The 22,502-nt window shown below is 39.5% G+C and overlaps 1 protein-coding gene across 9 annotated transcripts in view; it reads left to right on the forward strand.

Annotated features, from left to right (window-relative positions):
- LOC109916239 (elastin) overlaps positions 1-22,502 on the forward strand; it is a 225,182-nt gene that overhangs the window by 193,360 nt on the left and 9,320 nt on the right. For 6 of the 9 annotated variants that reach the window (XM_048612512.1, XM_048612505.1, XM_048612510.1 and 3 more), the window contains 3 exons: positions 3,733-3,780; positions 11,459-11,500; positions 15,995-16,036. In XM_048612512.1, coding sequence (XP_048468469.1) covers positions 3,733-3,780; positions 11,459-11,500; positions 15,995-16,036 — 132 coding nt within the window. The remainder of the gene's footprint in view (positions 1-3,732; positions 3,781-11,458; positions 11,501-15,994; positions 16,037-22,502) is intronic. The other 3 variants (XM_048612514.1, XM_048612507.1, XM_048612511.1) reach the window with 1 other exon arrangement.

Below are 22,502 nucleotides of genomic sequence, written 5' to 3' on the forward strand. Positions count from 1 at the left end.
GAAACGTCAGCCTTCCTGCTCCTCTGATGCTGCTTGGCCTGCTGTGTTCATCCAGCTCTACACTAAAGTGTTGTGCTTTGTAACTGTGGAGAAGGAGTCAATTACCAAGTGAGAATCTGGAAATTGACCTTTGCAACAGAATTCTACAAGATTTAGCATTAATGGTAATGAAAAGAAAGATGAATATGGCCATGATATAGATTTCTAATAAGTACTTAAATGGTACTTGTTAATAATGATTGATTAAATTAGTTATTCATAGTCCATTTGTAAAACCACAGTCTTAATTAGGGCTAGTTTAGATTATCTAGAGTTAAATTAGGTCAGGCAAAAAAGGTGAAACTTAATTTGGATAGTTTAGATTAAATCTGAAGTATTATAGTAAGATTAGAAAAAATTAAGTGATTACTTTGGCATAGGTTAACTTATAGTTGGGCACAGGTCAATTTAGGCAAAGGAGCTATTAATGTAATTGTTACCAGAAAAGTAACTTAAAATGCATGAAATAGTTGGCCTGCTTACTACAAATTAAGTAATGCAGTTATAATTGGCACGTAAGACAATACAAAAGGGTTAATGTAATTTTCCTAATATAAGCAATTATTTGAGATAAACATAGATGGTGTAACAGTTTATAAGTTTCAATTAACCATTTAATTTTTCTTACTGTATTTAGTTTAGCATTTTTGTTTAGTTTGTGTTTTTGTTACTATATCCAACCAGAGGCTCTCTAACCATTTGTTCTTATAAAAGAGTAGATGGTGTAATAGTTGGATACTATATTCATGACATACACTGTAAACGTTTTTTTTTCAATATGTCTGCAAGACATGGCTGCAGCTCACATCAGACCATATGGATCGGTTGGATTGGCAGTTGGGAGCACTGAAAAGTATACAAGAGGTAGAGAGTGTGATTGATAGTCGCTTCAAAGAGGTGGTCATACCACAGGTATAATCAGGTAGATGGGTGACCACCAAGAGAGGTAGTGCAGGAGTCTCCTGTGGGTATCCCCGTCAAAAAAAGTATACCATTTTGGATACTGTTGGGGAATAGCCTCACAGGTGGAAATAGCAGCAGCAGCCAGGACTTTGGAACTACAACTGGCTCTGCTGTAAAGCAGGGTATGGCAGAGTCCAAGGGAGCAATTGTAATAGGGGACTCTCTAGTCAGGAACACAGACAGGCACAAGCGAGATTCCAGGATGGTGCGTTTCCTCCCTGGTTGCAGCAAATTCTCAAGAGGGAGCGTGAATAGCAAGAGTTCGTTGTACACATTGGTACCGACGACATAGGTAGAAAAAGGGATATAGGGTGAATATAGGGAGTTAGGCAGTTAAAAAGCAGGACCTCAAGGGTAGTAATCTCTGGATTACTGGCAATGCCATATGCTAGTGAGAGTAGGAATAGAAAAATAGGATAGATGAATGAGTGGCTGAGGATCTGGTACAGGGGGCAGGGATTCAGATTTATGAATCATTGAGATCTCTTCTGGAGCAGGAGTGACCTGTGCAAACTGTCCCTCTTGTACCTGAAATGGACGGGAACCAATATGCTGGTGGGAAATTTGGTAGAGCTACTCGGGAGGGCTTAAAATAGTTTGGCAGGACAGTGGGCAGTATTGAGACAAGAGAGAAGGTTGAGGCTTGTACAGAAATTAAAGAGAGCAAGTTAAATTGACAAGGCATACGAGAGCACGGGAGGGAACAAGGGGAGACATGATGAATTAAACTGTATTTCTTTCAATGCAAGAGGCCTGACAGATGAACTCCGGGCGTGGATGTGAACATGAGACTGGAATATCATAGCTATTAGAGAAACATTGCTGAGGGAAGGACAGGACTGCAGCCCAACCTTCTGGAGTACAAATTTTATACGAAGGATAGAAGGGGAGGCAAGAGAAGATGGGGAGTGGTGTTTTTGATTAGAGAAAACATCATATTCGGTCACCTCTGAAAAAGTATTTGGTCCTCTGACTTGATAATGTTTGATTATGTTAAAGGCATTATAAAAATACAAGTTGTTGATTTAGGTTTCTGGCCAAGTTCTATGTCACATGTTTTGATTTGTTACACTTTTTGTAGTGGTGGAATATGAGTGGGAATAAGATTGAAGATTAGAAGGATTAGTCAGCTGTTTGTGTGACATGGAATGTAGAAATGTTATGCTATGAAGGCAAAATTTTGCCATCACTGTTCTTTCAATATAGAACGTGCCTACTTTTCTGCTGTAAAATGTTGCATGCATGGAGTTGGCTGTATTTTCCTTTTGAACAAGGAGAGGATTTACAAAAACGTCTTCCATAATAGAACAGATTTTGTGTGTGTTGAATGACTGGCTGCCTCAAATTTCATGTTTTACAGGATTTGTAGAGCAAATTCAACAATCATGTCCTCTTAGCACACCACTGAACTGAAAGGTGCACAATTTGTGAATAGTGTGAATATGATTATGACAGTTCTGAATTCTGCAATTCACATTCCTACTAAACACAGAGTTTTGACTAATTTACATTAAACCTATACATTACACAAACTTTGAAAAGAAGCTCAGTTCAGATTGTAGCATAACAATTATACAGAACATTGAAGTATTGTGCTTTGTTACTATGGAGAAGGAGTTAATTTCCAAGTGAGAATCTGGAAACTGACCTTTGCAACAGAACTCTCTCACTGCAGCAAGATTTAGCATTGATGATAATGAAAAGGAAGATGAATATGGATATAATATATAGTTCTCATAAATACTTAGATGATAATTATTAATAATAATTGATTAAGTTAGTCATTCATAGTCAAACTGTAAAACCACAGACTCAATTAGGATTAGTTTAGATTATCTAGAGTTACATTAGGTCAAGCAAAAAATATGAAACTTAATTTGAATAGTTTAGATTAAATCTTACGTGCTAAAGTAAGAGTAAAAAGAATTAAGTTAGATTACTTTGGCATAGGTTCATTTATAGTTTGGCATAGGTCAATTGAGGCAAAGGAACTATTAATATAATGGTGTCAATAAACTGTGTCTTTGAGCGTGGGCAGAAACACTTAACTCTCAACGGATTCCATGATACCAACCTAAAGAATAGTACCAAACAGTAACTACACAAGGGTCATAAAGCTACAAAAAGTATTTAAATTAATCATCCTAAAATGTGACTGGGCTGCCTGAGTAGTGTTCAGTGTATTCAACTTAATAGGCACCTATGCCCAAGACATTGAAGGGCAGCTCCAATAGCTACAAGTAGAGATTTTGTCTGGATACTATACTTGCCATTACATTAGGCCAGCCTGCTTCCTGTAATGCATTAGGAATTTTTCCACTGCTGCTGTCTCTTTCTTTATTCCCTGTCTCTGTCCAAACTAACATCTTCTTCATGGGTTAAAGGTTCCTAACATTTTTGACCTCCATGAGCAGATGCTTCTAGTGGAAGAATATTTTTTAAAGAACTGACCTCTATTTTGAGCAAGATTATTGAATTTGTTCTTTGAGAGTGTGCAGCATCTGAACAATACCAGCCTTGGCAGCACAGTATGTGCTACAGTTACTCTGAAATTAATGAGATTATTAAGGAGTAGCATTTACATCACTTTAGAGGTTCAATACTAACTGAAAATAATGATTTACCTTTATGTTAAATGGGTGATGTATTTAAATGTTGTTCTGAACATTCTGAGTTTTCAGAGAGTGAAAGTAACTCAAAGAGTTAATGGTATGTGCATGGTCATTACAGGTGTTAATGGAGTTCGACCCAGCAGTGCTCCACTGACTCCTCAACCAGGTACCAATATTACTGCTACAATGAATAGCATAATGGTTGACTAATTTGGATATATATCCAGAGATAAGTTTTATTTAGGTAAGTGAAAATTGTAAATCTCATTCAGACAGTACAGTTTCCTGATCCATGTGCATCTACATAGGAAGGGATCAAGTCACTACAGATTTGCCTGAGATGAAGCTTGGAGGTCATCAATTAAACCTGGAGATTTTTGAAACTGTTAAGGGATAAAGCTTTGGCAGTTCTGTGATACTGGCGGTTTTGATGCTGTAGGTGCTGATTTAGCACCACTTCCAATTACTTCTGGTAGCCCCACCAGTTGGCATCTTCATGAGGGCATTAGCATGGGCACTATTGTCACAATATTCAAGAACTTCTCCTAAAAAGCAAATGAAAAGGTGTTCAGCAATGTGAAGGATAGCCCCACCAGCACTATTTAAAGGGGTCGTCCATTTATTGCAGATTACTTGCTGGTTACTTCCTACTAATTCTGTTTGAGTTTGTGGAAGTATTAGCGAGATCTGGTGAGAGAGACACACACTGTTTCCTCTGTGTTGACTTGCCGGTAGTGCTAATGACAGACTTTTCCCAAGATCAAAGACCCAGTGAACAGGAATCTCACCTACCAAGAGCTGCTAGTTAACAAGAGATTGGTAGCTCTTTTGAACAACAGTGTCATTGGGGATTCTGTGGCAGCTGCTAGAATGACTCCAATTGGAGGTTCAGTATTAAGAAGTGATTTAGGCCACAGGTGAGAAATACAGGAGAGGTTTTGCTGGATAGAAGTTGTGGGAGAGGGTTTGTGGGGGTTCAGCCCCAATAGAAGAGAGATAGTTCTCAATACTCCTTCCTGCTTTCCAATGTCATATCCCTCAATCAGGTGTGAATTGCCTTTGAATGGAGGAACATCACCCAGTAACCACAAACATACAACTTCACTTGATGTGAATTCTGCACATCACTAGACCATGTGCTACTTGATTAATATCAGCAATGATGGAATGAATTTTTTAAGTAATCATTAATTGGTCACTTCAGTTGCCAGAGGGATAGGAAGTTCCTGTCTTGATTCTAACAGAGGCGAGAAGACGGCAAGGTTCAGACATGTGACCATCAAACTTAATTTTGAGTGACCTTCCCACGTCCAAGCACATCAAAAGAGAGGCCATAAAATTCCACTATGGGTTACAGATGGTTAAGTGTTCAGGGAATACCACTAGACATGTAGTAAGTCTTGCTCGAGACATAAGGGCTCTGAGCACAGCACTTGTTCCCAGTCATAGGTGCTTTAGTAGTAGATTCTCTTGGTCTGCAGTATGACATAATGCAGTGGCAGATAATATGAATACAAGGTTTTCTTTGTGCAAAGGGTGAAAAGAAGAAACTTCAATACCACCTATGACTTTCCAAAAACAGGTTTTTTACCTTCCAAAAAGCAAGGAGCAGTGAATGTTTCTTCTGTAATCAGGAGATGCTTGCAAAACTCTGCTACCTGTTGGAACCAGACCTGCAGCCTCAAAGTAGGGAAAGAACTGCACTTAGTGACATTAGTTCTGACTTTCTTCATTGTGGGAATATTATCTAAAATTCGTCGTTTTTCATCCATTGCTGCACCAGAGAGTGCACCACTAGAGGCTTTTTAAGGAGAAGGATTTCATTCTCCTTTATCTGACTAAGAAGAAGCAGGCATTGTGAACTCATAGATTTTCCAGGACAACAGGTCTACCCCTAGTGCAGGTACCACCAACCGCGCACACATGATTTTTTGGGTGTTGCGTCACACTTTTGTGATGTACAGCAAACACAGTTAATGATGCATAATTTTTCTGCCACTATCCCTCAATCCTTTACCCAAAATTTCCAGCAAGAGGCTGCTCAAGAACAAGTCTATCAACTTGACATCCAACTCATGATTTCTTCCACAATCCAATCACACATGACCAGCATTCATAAAATGAGAGCTAATCTGCCGCAAGGACAGTCATCAAGCAGACAGTTGGGTCCTGAAACAATGGTGCTCTGCTGCATCTTCCACAACCTGGTTGTGCATTTGCACGTGTTGTTAATTTGATAATCATACAAACATGTGAAACAGAATTTACAAGATTAATAATTCAAATTTCAATGTAATGCCTTGGATGTTTGACAACTCAGCCTGATCTGGTGATTGCAGATTGATCTGCAGAGGTATGTGTTGTGCTCGGCTGCTCTTGGTTGACAATTTAGTTCTCTTGCTGCTGATTGCTCTCTATCAACATCACTGCACAATCATTATTGTCATATTTTTCTTCTTCACACTATTTGTGGATGTTTTGTGTGTTGTACATTGGTCTGAACAGGCTTCTGTTCCTTCAAAATGCAGCACCGTGATCAGTAATGACTTTGAATGATCTAGAAATCTTTGTGGGTGTCCAAGTATTTGTATTTCTACCTCTCTCTCTCTGTTAATATGCAATTGTGGTATTCCCTACTTCTTTGCTAGTCATGTATCTCATTCATTTGTAAGTGTCTCGAAATGGTTAGACAATTGGTTTGCCGAAGTTAGTAATTCTTTGTCCATTGGTGCTGAGAGAAAATGTCACTTTACAATGTGAAAATCTTGTTTTATTGTCCAACACACATTGATCATTAATTTGAAAGTACATACTATGTATTCTGCTGGACTGTTTGTCATCCCACTATCCTTGCTCCATGTGATATGGGTGACTCCCTACTGAGCACAGCAAACTGTGAACTGTTTTCAGACTCCAACTGAACTGAAAATAATAGTCATCATGTGGATGTACTCATTATGTTGCTAAGTGTTGAACAAGGGAAATTTGGAAAAGTGAGCTGTCACAAGAATGTGTTCTTCCCTATGCACAGTGAATAAGTCTGTTGCTACATTCATCCAATAAGGAGATAGGGCATCATCTTGATGTGGAGCCTCTCCACTGCCTGGGGTCAGTAAGTTTGGCGTTCCTCACAAACATTCATAAGTCATTGAATTTCCTGATTCATCTCTGGCCTTTCACAGATTCATGGTGCTAGCTTTCTTGTGTATTCAATCCCCATGTGTTCTTGATATAACATGTTCAAATTATCATAGCATTATATTTTTGTTAGTAAGAGTTGTTTACCCTTAAAACTGGCTTGTTGTGATATACCAGGATCATTACGGCTAAAATGAATGAATATTCTTGGGTACCTAATGCTGTCAGGCCATCCCTGGATAATGATCTTTTGCAACTCTTGTAGTTGCTAATTTTTTGGAGTTGCTGATTGCAACTGTTTGCACTGGCTCTGGTCAAAGTGTAATGGTAAATCCAGTTTAAGAACATCTTCAACTTTAGCTGATTGAATTGAGTCGGATGTGGTCTGTTCCACCAACATGTCTGTGGTTGAATTTATGAATTGTGACAACACTGAGATCTATGTATACTTGCTGCCTTTGCTGTTGGTATCTATCAGGTAGAAGATTTTGGGAAGCCAGCATAGGTTTGTGCCCTGTCAGCGCAGTGCAATTGTGTCAATGCATGAAATTTGTGATCTCTTATACACTGAAGACAATCTCTTGTAGATAAAAACTGCGGATGCTGTAAATCAGAAACAAAAACACAAGTTGCTGGAAAAGCTCAGCAGGTCTGGCAGCATCTATGGAGAAAAAATCAGAGTTAACATTTTGGGTCCGGTGACCTTTCCTCCGAAGAGCAACTCCAAAAAATTAGCAACTACAAGAGTTGCAAAAGATCATTATCCAGGTATGGCCAGGCAGCATTAAGTACCTAAGAGTATTCACTCATTTTAGCCTTAGCGATGATCAGCCAGTTTTAAGGGTAAACAACTCTTAATAACAAAAATATAATGCTAGGATAATTTGAACATGTTACACCAAGAACACATGGGGATGGAGGAAGGGTCACTAGACCCGAAACGTTAACTCTGATTTTTTCTTCACAGATGCTGCCAGACCTGCTGAGCTTTTCTAACAACTTCAGCTTTTATGCAGTCTCTTGTAGGTTTTATCATTGGTTACTATTTATGATGGTAAGATTGTATCATCTATCATGGTAAGGTGGTACAGAAAGACTTAATGGATATTTATTACATCTCATGACATGTACATGTCTTACACATGTCGGCACCTCAGTATCAGGGCTAATATTAAGCATCTTAATTACAAACAGTAGCATACTTTTGTCATGTCGTGCTTTAAGTTACTCCACTTAAGATAGAATCTGAGTCTTTCATACCCTTTGGCCTCATGTTATGATACAGTTATTATGTACAGTTATAGAATAGCCAGTCTTTTAAAGATATACTGCATACTAACTGTGAGACATAGCACATCAGTCATGGCATGCATTTAGCTAAAATTCTGAAACAGTAACCACCAAAAAAACGTACTAAGTATCAAGCTTATCCATCTAAATGTCCAATATTGCTTGCAAAACTCATTATTCACCTTTGTGCATTACCTTCAGACACTTTTGCCTGGCTTACTGTTCTTACATGGTGCTATATCTTCAGTATGGTTGATGGAAAGCTGTTGAGTTTTCAAGTGGGATACAGCACACAACTTTGCAGAAGACAGTCAAGAATCTCTGGACTTGGAAGATCTGCTTCAAACAGAAACATTTTGGCATTGGTAGCAGTGAGGATATAAGTGTGGGAAATTATATCTCACTGACTTGATTGAGTTTTTTGAAGAAGTAACAAAGAGAATTGATTAGAGCAGAGCAGTGGACATGATCTATACGGACTTCGGTAAGGCGTTGGACAAGGTTCCTCATGGTAGACTTGGTTAGCAAGGTTAGATCACATGGAAAACAGGGAGAACTAGCCCTTTGGATATAGAACTGGCTCAAAGTCAGAAGACAGAAGGTGATATTGGAGGGCGGGTTTTCAGACTGGAGGCCTGTGACCAGCCATGTGCCACAAGGATCGGTGCTAGGTCCATTGCTTTTCTTCATTTACATAAATGATTTGGATGTGAACATAGGAAGTATGTTTAATAAGTCTGCAGATGATACCAAAATTGGAGGTGTAGGTGGTAGCGGAGAAGGTTACCTCAGAGTACAACAGGATCTTGATCAGATGGGCCAATGGGCTGATGAGTGGCGGATAGTTTTAATTTAGATAAATCTAAGGTGCTGCATTTTGGAAAGGCAAATCAGGGCAGGACTTATAGACTTAATGTTAAAGTCCTGGGGAGTGTTGCTGAACAAAGAGATCTTGGAGTGCAGGTTCATAGTTCCTTGAAAGTGGAGTCGCAGGTAGTCAGGGTAATGAAGAAGGCATTTGGTACGCTTGCCTTTATTGGTCAGTGCATTGAGTACAGGAGGTCATGTTATGGCTGTACAGGACATTGGTTAGGCCACTTTTGGAATACTGTATGCAATTCTGGTCTCCCTGGGGCATAGGTTTTAGGTGAGAGGGGAAAGATTAAAGGATCCAAGGGGCAACTTTTTCACGCAGTGGATGGTGTGTGTATGGAATGAGCTGCGAGGGGAAGTTATGGAGGCTGGTACAATTACAACATTTAAAAGGCATCTGAATGGGTATATCAGTAGGAAGGGTTTAGAGGGATATGGGCCAAATGCTGGCAAATTTAGGATATCTGGTCGGCATGGATGAGTTGAACTGAACGGTCTGTTTCTGTCCTGTATATCTCCATAACTCTTTTTGACTAAATTCTATGATCCTTAGAGAGGATATAATGATCATACTCCACAGGGCAATGGCTTCCCCTAATGTTTTTATCTCAGCAAGCCTAGTAAACTGTTAAATTTGAGATCCTGGAAACTCCTTCAGGCACTGATATGTGCAGCCGCGATGGCAGCAGTCTGAGTTTACAAGGTATCAAGCCATGCTTGTATGGTGCCAAGTTGAGATTTCATGATCTCAGTTGGAACTTCCATTGCAGCATGCAGACATTGAGTGATTAATCCGTGTGCTGCTATAGAAGCTGAGAGACACTGACAACCAATCCTGCTGTCTATGCACTCATTTGTGCCAGTTGAGACCCATTAGTGGCCAATTTACAAACACTTAAAGGCCACTTCTCATATCTTCTGATCTTTCATGATCAGCAGACTGAAACTGATGATAATCCAAAACTCAAGAAAAAGGAGAGTATTACCCATACAGGCCTATTGTTTTGATTGAAGACCACTCCCCACCCAAACTCCAAGCACACCTTGTTTACCCTCTTCCACTGCCCTGTTCACACTAACCTCAATCTTCTTTGTCCACTCACATTGCTCGAGCCAAGCTGGCATGCTATGACCTCATTTCTCACTTATTTTGTTTCCAACTCCAGTGATATATTTTGTTGTGGACTGACTGCAGTAGTAGCAGTGGCAGCTGCTCCTGGCTCCTCCCAAGACAGGAACAGAAGTCTTGCCTCACGATAATTAAAGTTCCTAAAGGTTTGGGTGGGAGGAGAAAACATACCCACCTCCACATCTGTCCCAGCACTGCTTGCGGGATGCCATCTGCCCATGATGCCATTTGCTGGACACAAAACTTGATGCATTATCGTTAGGTCTGCAACTGCTTACATGGAGTCAGCCACCACATCATGATTGGAACAGATGCCAAACTGGAACCAGATTCCTCCATTTTCCTTGATGATGAAAACCAGTCCAGCATTTCTATGTGCATGTTAATCAGACTGTTTCTTTGCACCATTTCTTCCAAGTCCTCATCTGAGTTTTCTACAGTAAAACTCAGAAGCACATGTGATTTTCTTTGGCCTGGTTGTGGCACACGTTTACCTAACCCTAACCCTAACCCTATCGCATGTAAATCCTATACATATGCTATCCTCTAAACTAAATAGTGCTGGCATCTGAACTGGTAGATTTAATGTCAGATTATATAATGTGTTTCATTTTCATCAGTCTCGCTCAATTCTATGGCAGGAGAAATCAAAAGTTACATAGTTGCACTAATACCAGTTGTAAATGTTAATATATTGTGGGATGTGGGTGATGTGACATTGGGGTTTCCTGCAGTCTGCTCCACAGGGTTGAGGACTTGCAGCCACACATTTCACTCACTATCAGCCTCCCCAGTATTACCAGTTAGTTGCTGCTGTCACCTTTCATGGGCCATCTGGAAGCAGTGCTAAGTGTGTAAGGGCAAGGTCAGGCTACAAATGTGAGCTATAAGTTATGGTAGATAGTGATTGTTGGGTGGCAAATGAAGAGAGCCTGTGAATGAAAGCGTTAAGAGGTCATTGGTGCTGTTGGTAGGAATGGTATGTGAACATGCATTCACTGACTTTGACTATTCTTGTGAACTTATTAAACATTTTCTGCTGCATCTGCGTCCTCAGGGCTGGACTGCCGCCATTGACTGTGATAATTAAATGCTGCTATTGCCTTCTTGGTTTCTGTCTGGAGAACATTCTTGACTGCCTATTCTAGGTTTATTTATCTCAGGCCTGTTGGTTTAAAAATGGCAACAGGAGTCCTATTGTCATATAGCACACTAATTGCTATTTTAAAAGAGCTATCACCTGAATAGGATGGCTGTTCCATCCAGTCAACATTATACCCTAGTGAATGTTTCTTTTATGATCAGGATGGCAATAAATGATCAGTCACTGACCACAATTTTGCTGTGTTACTGTCCGATTTCTATTCTTGGTCCTCAAAATGACTCATTTCTAAACTCTGTCTTCTTTGAACAGGTGGAGCACAGCCAGGCCTTGGAGCTAAAGCAGCCAAGCTAGGTAAATCAAAATGATTTCTGTTGACTGGAATTGCAAAACCATCCAGTAAAGCAAATACAATGATTGCAGTATGTCCATCAAGCCATATGTTTGATTCATCATGATTAGTACATCTGGGGTTTGAGGAGGTCATGCTGGATTGTGTGTCACGTTAGTAATTAGAAATGTACAAGAGCAGCAGTTAAGTTACCTAATAATTCAAACAGCTTCCTGTCAAGTGAAAGTAATTTGAGGAAGACCGGATATATCTTGCTTTTTTGTTATATTTTATAAGTATCATGTATAAGTTGAATGCCTCCAAAGGAGTTGTTGAACATTCTCAAGTCTGTTTCCATTCACCAAATAGAAACTAAACACAATTTGAAAGAGCAGTAGATGTTAAAACTAGACCATATAATTACAAGAGCATATGGAAATGTAGTTATGGGGATTCAATGGCGTAATGATAAAGGAGTCTCAGCCTTTTACTTTGATAGACTGGTAAAATATATGGGTGAGAAGCACTATAGAATGGATGCCAAACTGACCATAACACTGTGGTGCAAGAAGTCATTCAAGTGAGAGGATTGAAAAAGAATACGTTGGTGACATGGGATGGCACTGCCAGAAGAATAAATACTATTCTCTTCAGCAAGACTGGGAGTTCCTGAGGTTGTATGGTCTATCCTTTGTCAGGGTTAAAGATGTCTCCTCTAGTCTGAACAAGAACTTGAAGCAAGAGGGGGAGGATTCAGTTTCCATGGTGTCCATGACATAGTGCATGTTCTGGAGATTTGAATACAGAGGCAGTTGGCAATGCTTTAAACTAATAAAATGGAGGTGGCAAAGGATTCATTCAAAATCAGTAAGGGAAATATCAAGGCTCTAGAGAAGAGCAGAATATTGGGTAAAAATTAAATAGAGTTAGCTAGAAGAGATCATGAGACTAAGGATAACAAGGCATTGGTAACTAAGGTGATATCAAGTAAAATCAATAATTCTAAGAAAAAAACATTGTACCTCATTACATTAACTATTTGCAACAAGTTGGATGAATTAATACCACACATAGAAATTAATGGGTTTGATCCAATAGACCCTTGGGCAACTGTCTGTGTGGAGTTTGCACATTCTCCCCGTGTCTGCGTGGGTTTCCTCCAGGTGCTCCAGTTTTCTCCCACAGTCCAAAGATGTGCAGGTTAGGTGGATTGGCCATGCTAAATTGCCCGCAGTGTTCAAGGATGTGTAGATTAGGTGGGGTGTAGGGGGATGGGTCTGGACGGGATGCTCCAAGGGTCGGTGTGGACTTGTTGGGCCAAAGGGCCTGTTTCCACACTGTAGGGATTCTATGATCTAATAGCTATTATAGAAACAAATCTGTTACACGATCTAGGTTGGGAACTAAATATTCTAGGATATATGTCTTTTGGAAGAAAAAAATGAGCAAAAATGGAAAAACAGGTGGAACTGTCGAAAAACTAAAAAAGAGTAGTTTTCTTATCTCAGGAAAGACAGAAGTAGAATAAGTTTGGCTTGAGCTAAGAAATGTAATATAAATTGTAGGACATTTACAGTTGATGAGGAGGTAATGATGAGGTGACTCTTGCATCGGTAAAAGAGAAGACATAGGACTAGAAGAAGCAAACAGCAGGTCTTAAACACTACACTAGAGAGTTTTATTTAGTAACCAGCAATGTACAGATGTTAATAAAAGAATGTTACAGTACATCAGGAGTGGAAGAGCCTTACTTAAAGGTAAGGAGCCAAGAGCCTTGGGCACAATGAATGTGCAGACACCCAGAACCCAGAGAAACCAAGGACAAGTATCTACAGATATTAGTATCAGCTTAGGCATATAATGAAAGAAGAAACAGCAAGGGGCAGGAAATATTGATGAGAGTTATTTATAAGTCTTCTAATGGTAATTGAAGTATCATAGAGAGTATAAATCTTGCAGTTGGAAGTGCCTTTGAGAAGGGCAATACATAGGAGCAGGAGGAGGCCATTTAGCCCTTCGAACCTGCTCAGCCATTCTTCACGATCATGGCTGATCATCCAACTCAATAGCCTAATCCTGCTTTCTCCCCATAACCTTTGATTCTATTCACCCCAAGTACTATATCTAGTAACCTGTTTTGGCATCAACTACTTCCTGTGGTAATGAATTCCACAAGCTCACCACTCTTTGGGTGAAGAAATATCTCCACAGCACTATCCTAAATCGTCTAACCCAAATCTTCATACTGTGACCCCTGGTTCTGGACACACCCACCATTAGGAACATCCTCCCTACATCTACCCTGTCCAGTCCTGTTAGAACTTTATAAGTCCCTATGAGATCCTCCTCATTCGTCTGAACTCCAGTGAAAGCAATCCCAACCTAGTCAATCCCTCGTCATACGTCAGACCCGCCATTCCCGGAATCGACATGTTAAACCTTCGCTGCACTCCCTCAAGAGTAACAGCATCCTTCCTCAGAAAAGGAGACCAAACCTGAAATATGAGGGACTTTAATTTTCATACAAACTGTGCAAATCAAACTTAGATTAGGGTTGTGGAGGACAGCTTCATGTAATTCATAAAATATATTTTTCTAGATCAGTATGTTGAGGAACCAGCTTGAAAACAAATTACTGTGGTTCTAGTATCATAAGTGGAGCTGAGTCCACAAAAAGGTAGCCATGATCTTATTGAATGGTGGAGCAGGCTCGATGGGCCAGATAGCCTACTCCTGTTCCTATTTCTTATGTTCTTATGTAGTATTACAAAACGAGAAGTGATTAATTCATAACTTTTAGCAAAGGGACCTCTAGGGCAAAATGTTAACAGTATGATGCATTTGCATTGAGTTTGAAAGTAATTTAGTTGAATTTGTATAACTCTAAGCAAAGGAAAATATATGCTTATGAAGAGACAGTTAGTTAAGGTAGAATGAAAAATTATACCAAATGGAATTCCCTCCCTAAGGGTATTGTGGGGCAACCTACAGCATGTGGATTGCAGTGGTTTAAGAAGGCAGCTCATCACCACCTTCTCAAGGGCAACTAGGGACAGGCAATAAATGTTGTCTAGCCAGCAATGCTCACGTCTCACGAGTGAATAAAAAGTTATATGCTGCTGGATAAGCAATATCTGTCATTTAACGAACTGATACATAATTTGCAACAAATATACATTCCAATAATGCACAGTACCTTTCAGATAAAATGGTTTATCTGTGATTAACAAAGGGAGATAAAGATAATGATTGGATTGGGGAAAGAGGGTACAATGTTGTCAAATGGAGCACAGCCTGAGGATTGGTAAGATATTAAAATTCAGTGAATTAAGTCTAAGAAATTGAGGAGGAAAGGGAAAATAAAATACAAGAGTAGTTCAGCAAGGGACAAACTGTAAATATTTTCATAGATATGTAATGGTAAAAGATCAGTGAAAGCAAATCATGGTAAATGAGAGATTAGAGGCAAAGACAACCGAAACTATAATGGAGAATGAAGTAGCAAGGCATGAAACAAATATTTTGCATGTATCTTCCAGAAATAAAGTGAAACAAAGTCTTGGTCAATAAATCATATAAAAGGTGTTAGTGGGACCAAGTGGTGACAAATCCATTGGATCTAATGACCTGAATTCTGGGGTTTTTAAAAGATGTACCTTCAGATTCCATTGATGCATTGTTTTTGATCTTCCAGAATTCCTTCGATCAAATGATCAGTTCCAAAGGATTAGAATGTAACACAGATAACCAACCCACTCACCTCCACACCCCTCCCGTTTAAGAAAGGAGGAAGAGAAAAAATTAAGAACTTTAAACCAGTTAGCCTATAATTAGTAGGAAAAATGTTAAATTCTGTTATTAAGGGATGTTGTGACAGCACAGTTAGAAAATCATAACATGATTAATACAGACCACACGGATACATGAAAAGGATATTATTTCGAAAAAGCTGGTCAGTTTTTGAAGATTTGACCAATAACATGGATTAGGAGGAGCCACTGAATATACTACATTTGGTATTCCAAAGATTCCTAGGTATCCCTAACCTGAGGTTATTTTGCAAATTTAGGACTCATGAAATTGGGAACAAATATGTATGTATTACCTTGGATTCAGAATAAGTAGTAGTAAGTAAGTAAAAGTTAAGCAAGTAGTTTATTAGCCTTTGGTACAAAGGGAATTGCAATATAAGTGATCATAGTGTAAATTTACAGGGCATTGGTAAAACCATATTTTAAAAACTGGCTGGTGTTTTGGCCTACTTATCTATTTGCCTAAGAGGGAGTGCAATAAAGGTTCACAATATAGGTTCCTAGAATGAGGGCATCATCCCATGAGAAGAGATTGAGTAAACAAATCTATACCTTATGCATTTAAAAATCCTATACAATTGATTTCTATTTGAAATAAAACGGTTATTACTCCTGATACCGCTCAATGATAAATTAATTTATAAAGCTTCTCATCAGAAGCTTATTAATGATAATTGGATTTTTCACATTCTTATTCTTCTTCAGGGCAAGGAGGCTACGGTGGATACCTACCCTATTATCAACCTGGTAAGAACCTCTGTTACATTTTTTAGTCTTCATATACTTCATATATGAAAAGGACCCAAAATTGTATGAATTTCAAAGAAGAATGTTGATGCTGATTTAAATTTAACCTAGAGACGAGTCTTATTCTGTAAGAAAGTTTTCATATTGAGACCATAATAAGATTTCAACTTCTTATTCATCTGAAGGAAAACAATATTGCATATTCTCACTCAACAGGAGGGGTTACACCAATGAAGCAGTCTTTAACTAGTTTTAGAACAAGCTGTTGCATGAGCATAGGCTTACCAAAAGTTGCCGAGTGCAGTGATCATGATTATTATCTTTGCTTACTTTAATGTAGTCTACTGATCCATATAGATTGAATTACAATAATATACTAACACACATTCATCCTTTAACGTAACTAAACACTGGGTCTCTCGAGGTTTTGGATAGTCAGTATGTGGTAAATTAGTCGTCAATATATTATGGACAACTGTTTTAAATTTATTGTATTAATCTTAAGCAGGAATTGAGGTAATACTCAAAACTACCATGGCTGACACAACATTGTAGCAATTTAAATGGTTTTATTAAAAACAAATGACCATTTTGATATTGGGCGTTGAATCATGCTGCTGCATTCTAGAATAGAATACACACTGACAGTGAAAGATGTGCAAGACAGGGAGAAACGAACAGTACAAGAAAGGAGATAAAGATGTTCAAAGTATAATACTTATTAATAAGGTTTATCAGTAGTCTTTTCTCTGATAAAGACAGCACTGACAGGGCAGTGATTTGTCTAGCAGGTGCAAAGATTTAGTAAAGAATGAATAAACTAGTATGAGGAGTAGAAGGTGAGCCAATGTTGGTTTTGCAAATGAGCATATATTTCAGAGATAGTAATCTCTAGAAGATTTACCATTTTGGAAAATTAGGTTAAAATTATTTTATGATTAGTCATTGGTGACAATAAGTAACTTCCAACGAAATTGTAGAGGCAAACAATTCATTAAACCAAAACCTTTCACAAGACAACCGGAGATAACAAGGTGCAGAGCTGGATGAACACAGCAGGCCAAGCAGTTTCTGCTCCTAAGATGCTGCTTGGCCTGCTGTGTTCATCCACCTCTGCACCTTGTTGTCTTGGATTCTCCAGCATCTGCAGTTCCTACTATCCCCATCACAAGACAACCGGAATTGATTTTGTGTTGGTCAATGTAAGGTAAGAGTCACATGCAGTTGAATCTCTAATATTAAAGTGGAAGCAGATGTGAGGAAATTGAGTCATAGTTAAAGTACAACATCTATTTGAAGATTAAAGGTGTTTTCGACTTGTTAGTGTCTTACAATCTGAATTAAACATCTGCGAGCCAGCTCTGCAACCTTGCATCATTAAACCTGGCTATCTTCCTAAACATCAAAATTATATACCAATGTCAAACAGATCCATAATTAGTGGTGCAAAAAGACGGGGTGCTCACAACATTAATCTCTCATAACACTCGCTGACAAGTGTAAATGCAAAAGCACCTTAAATTAGGAAATGGAGGAATCATAGAAGAGAAGTATACAATAGAACAAACCAAGGAATTGCAATACACAACGGAAAATGTTGTTTTGATGGGGAAAAAAATACGAGGTTATCTTGTCATGCTTAAGGAAAATTGTCCTTTGATGGAGATAGCAGAAGCCTACCTTTGACTGATGTCAGCATCTTACAGAGGTGTACAGGAAAAGAAATTGGTAAGAGAGGCAGTTTTCATTTCTAATGTTGCCTAATAAATTACTTTTCAGGAGTTGGAATTGAAAGCTGGGAGGGCTACTGATTGCAGGTACCAAGTATTCAGCTTGGTACTCTAGAATTTCAAAGTTGAACTAAGTTGGCAGTAAGAATGTCATATTAACTAAATCAATAAATATAAAGAGCCATCTCAGACCCTATTTCAGTCTCTTTATCATTTTTGAAGTCACATGAAGGGACACGTCTGCCTAAGTTGAGCAATTTGTTATTATTTCAGGCCCTTTATTTTTATCTCTTTAATATTCATTTGCATCTTGACCCATCTCTGTCTTTAAAAAAGGGAACTTGCATTATCTTTATTGACATTGCTGAGAGCATGTACCTATATCCACTACTTTGTCTTTGTATTTTGTTCCTTAGTTTAACCCCTCTTATATCCATATTATCTCAATCTCACATAATTTTAATCTGTCATGATTTATATCTAATTCTCAGCATCACCGTGAGTTTTCATAGAGTCCCTACAGTGTGGAAACAGGTAATTCAGCCCAACAAGTCCACACCGCCCTTCCGAAGCCATCCCACCCAGACCCATTACCTACGCCTGCATTTCCCCCCAGGTCTAACCCGTCCAACTGGAGGACTGGACTGATCTGCAGCTTCAGCCCTTGGCTCCCTTGTTCTTAAGGCGTGACTTCCCAGAGTGCGCTCGGGAGACCCCCAAGTGGGGCCCATGAGTGGAAATCGCTAATTCACTTCAACATACAAGTATCATTTTGAAGATGGGTGTCCCAAAATCACATACAATCTTCCACCTATGGCCTCACTGTTGATCTATTTAAAGTTTTGGTAATGAAATATGCATTAAATTGTTTAATTAGTCAATTATGTCATCTACATGTGATAACATTCAATAAGTGGCTGATATTCGTTATCCAAGAAACCTCCCCCCCTTAATTATTTATATGTATTTCATGCTCCTACTTCCAATAAGCGCTGTTCTTCTTCTTCAGTTTTCTGCATATAAAGTTACATGATTTTTACCACATGTAGGGCAGGAAGGCATATCCCAAACCTACCTCATCCAGAATGGGGGTCGAACGTGATACTGCTTTCATTATTCTGATCCACATGATAGCCATCTAAACAACTGACTTAACTGTACTACGCCCTCCCACTACATCTACTAATTTTTAAATACTTTTCAACACATCTGCCATCCTTTAATCAACTGAATCAACAGAGATCACACAGGTAAACACACTTTGATGAGGGAGCAGAAGATGGGGCTAAAGGACTCTCAGCAGGAAGCTGTCTGCCTAGAGTGCTCAGGGAGCATTTAATTTAATTAATTCAATCTTGGGAAATGGGCATTGTTAGCAATGCTGGCATTTACCACTCATATTTAATTTCTGTTGAGAAGGTGGTGAATAACTACCTTCTTGAACTGCTCCAGTCCATCTGGATTAGGTACACATAGCGCAGGATAGGAAGGGATTCTCCAGGATTTTAATTCAATAAGATTGAATAATGCTGATAATTTCTAAGTCAAGATGGTGTGTCTTGTAAATGTTCTAATGCACCTACTTCACCTTTTGCTCTGGGCCTTAGAGGCCGCACGTTTGAAAGCCGATTTTTAAGAAACCACGATGAGTTGCTTCAATGTATCTTGTATATGGTATATACTGCAACAACTGTGTGCCTATGGTGGATGTAACAAATGTTGAAGCTGATGTATTGGTTGCCAGCCCAAAGTACCAAAACGTGCTTTGTCCTAGATGGAGTTGAAATTGTTAAATGTTGTTTCAGTTGTATTCCTGAAGCATGTCAGTTGTATTCCATCACACTTTTGACTTAGCCATGATGAGGAGATGCTGGTGTTGGACTGGGGTGGATGAAGTCAGAAGTCACACGACACCAGGTTATAAACCAACAGGTTTATTTGAAATTACAAACTTTCAGATTATAGGCCCTTAATCAGGTGAAGTGACAGAGAAGCATAAAGAACACAGAATTTATGGGCAGAGAGATCAAAAGATCATACAAATGGTGTGAGTGGGGTGTCAAGTAATACGTCTGTGCAGGTGATCAAAAATGTTAGACAGTGTGAGTAAAGTGTCAACAGCTGAATGACAAGCAAAGGAATGACCTATAATCTGAATAAATGAGGCAGAGGGATAACTACAAAAGATTAAAAATAAGGTGGTGCTAGAGATAAACCAAATGACTGGAATAACATGATAGGTATAAGAGTGACATGCCGAGTGTCTAACCAAAGTAATAAGTAATCCAAAACTGTACAAACTGATTAAGGTAGAGATATCATAACAGTTTATCAAGGTTATGGTGTCAAAACAAGACAGTAAGGAAGATTTTACAGATATAGAACAGTGTGATGGGGCCCTGAGCATGGTATATTGGCAAGACCATACAGACGTTATGACAACAGATGAATGGACACCACTCAATAATCGCCAGACAAGAATGTTCTCTCCCAGTCAGGGAACACTTCAGCGGTCAAGGACACTCAGCTTCAATCTTCAGGTAAGAGTCCTCCAATGCGGCCTTCAAGATACTCAGCAACACAGAATCGCCGAGCAGAAACTAACAGCCAAGTTCTGTACCCATGAAGATGGCCTCGGCTGTGATCTTGGGTTCATGTTGCCCTACATGTGAGCCACGATACTGCTTTATACCTGTAAAATCTTCCTTACTGTCTGTTTTAGTTAGCACTGCTACCTCACAGCGCCAGGGACCCACGTTCGACTGTCTGTGTGGAGTTTGCACATTCTCCCTGTGTCTGCGTGGGTTTCCTCCAGGTGCTCTGGTTTCCTCCGACAATCCAAAGATGTGCAGCGTAAGTGGATTAGCCATGCTAAATTGCCTATAGTGTCCAGGGATGCTTAGGTTAGGTTACTGCTTCAGGTTAGACATGGAAATGCAGGGGTAGGGGAATGGGTCTGGGTGGGAAGCTCTTTGGAGGGCAGTATGGACTTGTTGGGCTGAATGGCCTGTTTCCACACTGTAGGGACTCTATGAACAATGAACCATCACCTTGACAAATTGTTTTGCTCTCTCTACCTTAATTAGTTTGTACAGTTTTGGATTACTTATTACTTGGTTAGACCCTCGGCATGTGACTTTATACCTATCATGTTATTCCAGTCATTTGATTTATCTCCAGCATAATCTTATTCTTAAGTTTTTGTAATTATCTCTCTGCCTCATTTAGTCACATTATAGGTTATCCCTTCACTTGTTATTCAGCTGTTGACACTTTACTCACACTACCTAACACTTTTGATCACCTTAATATTCGACACTCCATTCACACCATTTGTATGATCTTTTGATCTCTCTGCCCATTAATTCTGTGTTCTGTCTGCTTCTCTTTCACTTCACCTGACAAAGGGGCTATGCTCCGAGAGCGTGTGATTTCAAATAAACTTGTTGGACTTTAACCTGGTGTCGTGTGATTTCTGGCTTTTGACTTATAATGGTGATAACCTTCTCAGTAAATCATAGAACCATAGAGAAAAATTATAGAATCCCTACAGTGTGGAAGCAGACCATTTGGCCTATTGAGTCCACAGCAAACCTCCAAACAACATCTCACCCAGACGCACCCCACTACCCTATCCCTATAACCCTGCACTTCCCATGGCTAATCCACATAGTCTACACATCTCCGGACACTCTAGGACAATTTAGCATGGCCAATCCACCTAAATGAATTACTCTTTGCAAAATCCCCAGTCTCTGACCTGCTTTTGTATTTATATGGCTCAACAGTGAATGGTAATGTTTGGGTATTCTGTGATGATGAAGCTATTGAATGTCAAGTGGAGGTGGTTAGCTTATGTCTTGTTGAAGTTGCCCAGTGCCTGACAATGTATGTGGTACAACTGTTATTTGCCATTTATCAACACAAGCTTGAATGCTATCCAGTGCATGCTGCATGTGGGCATGGACTGCTTCAGTATCTGAGAAGTTGCAAACGGCGCAGAACATTATGCAATCATCAAGAGACATTCCTACTTTTGATCTTATAATGGCAGGAAGGTCATTGATAAACAGCTAAAGGTAGTTGAGCATAGGACACTGCCCTGAAGAATTCCTGACGATTGGCCTCCACAACCAGACACATCTTCCTTTGTGTTAGGTGAGGTGCCAGCCCATGGAGAGTTTTGCTCTGTGATTCTTACTGACTCTGATTTTAGTTCACTTTCTCAATGCTACACTCAGTCAAATGCTGCTTTTATGTCAAGGGCTAATTCACCTGTGACATTCAGCATTTTTGTCATGTTTAGAACAAAACTGTAATGAAGTCTGGAGCCTGATCGTGTAGACAGGATTCAAACTAAGCATCAGTGGGCAGGTTATTTGTGAATAAGTGCTACTTGATAGCATTGTTGATAACACCTTACATCGCTTTGCAGAAGGTTGAAAGTAAACTAATGGACAATAGCAATTTTAAAGTTATCTTACTTTTGTGGACAGGGCAGAAGCCGATCTCCTACCGACTAACCTCATCCCGCCCCCTTGACCTGTCCGTCCTCCCTGGACTGACCTAACCCCTCCCTAACTCCCCACCTACACTCACCTTAACTGGCCCCATCCCCGCCTCTTCGACCTGTTTGTTTCCTCTCCACCTATCCTCTCCTCTATCCATCTTCTATCCACCTCCCACTCTCTCCCTGTTTATTTCAGATCCCCCTTCCCCTCCCCCTTTTCTGATGA

The sequence above is a fragment of the Rhincodon typus genome, chromosome 26, assembly GCF_021869965.1.
Source record: "Rhincodon typus isolate 14 chromosome 26, sRhiTyp1.1, whole genome shotgun sequence".
Classification (NCBI taxonomy): Eukaryota; Metazoa; Chordata; class Chondrichthyes; order Orectolobiformes; family Rhincodontidae; genus Rhincodon; species Rhincodon typus.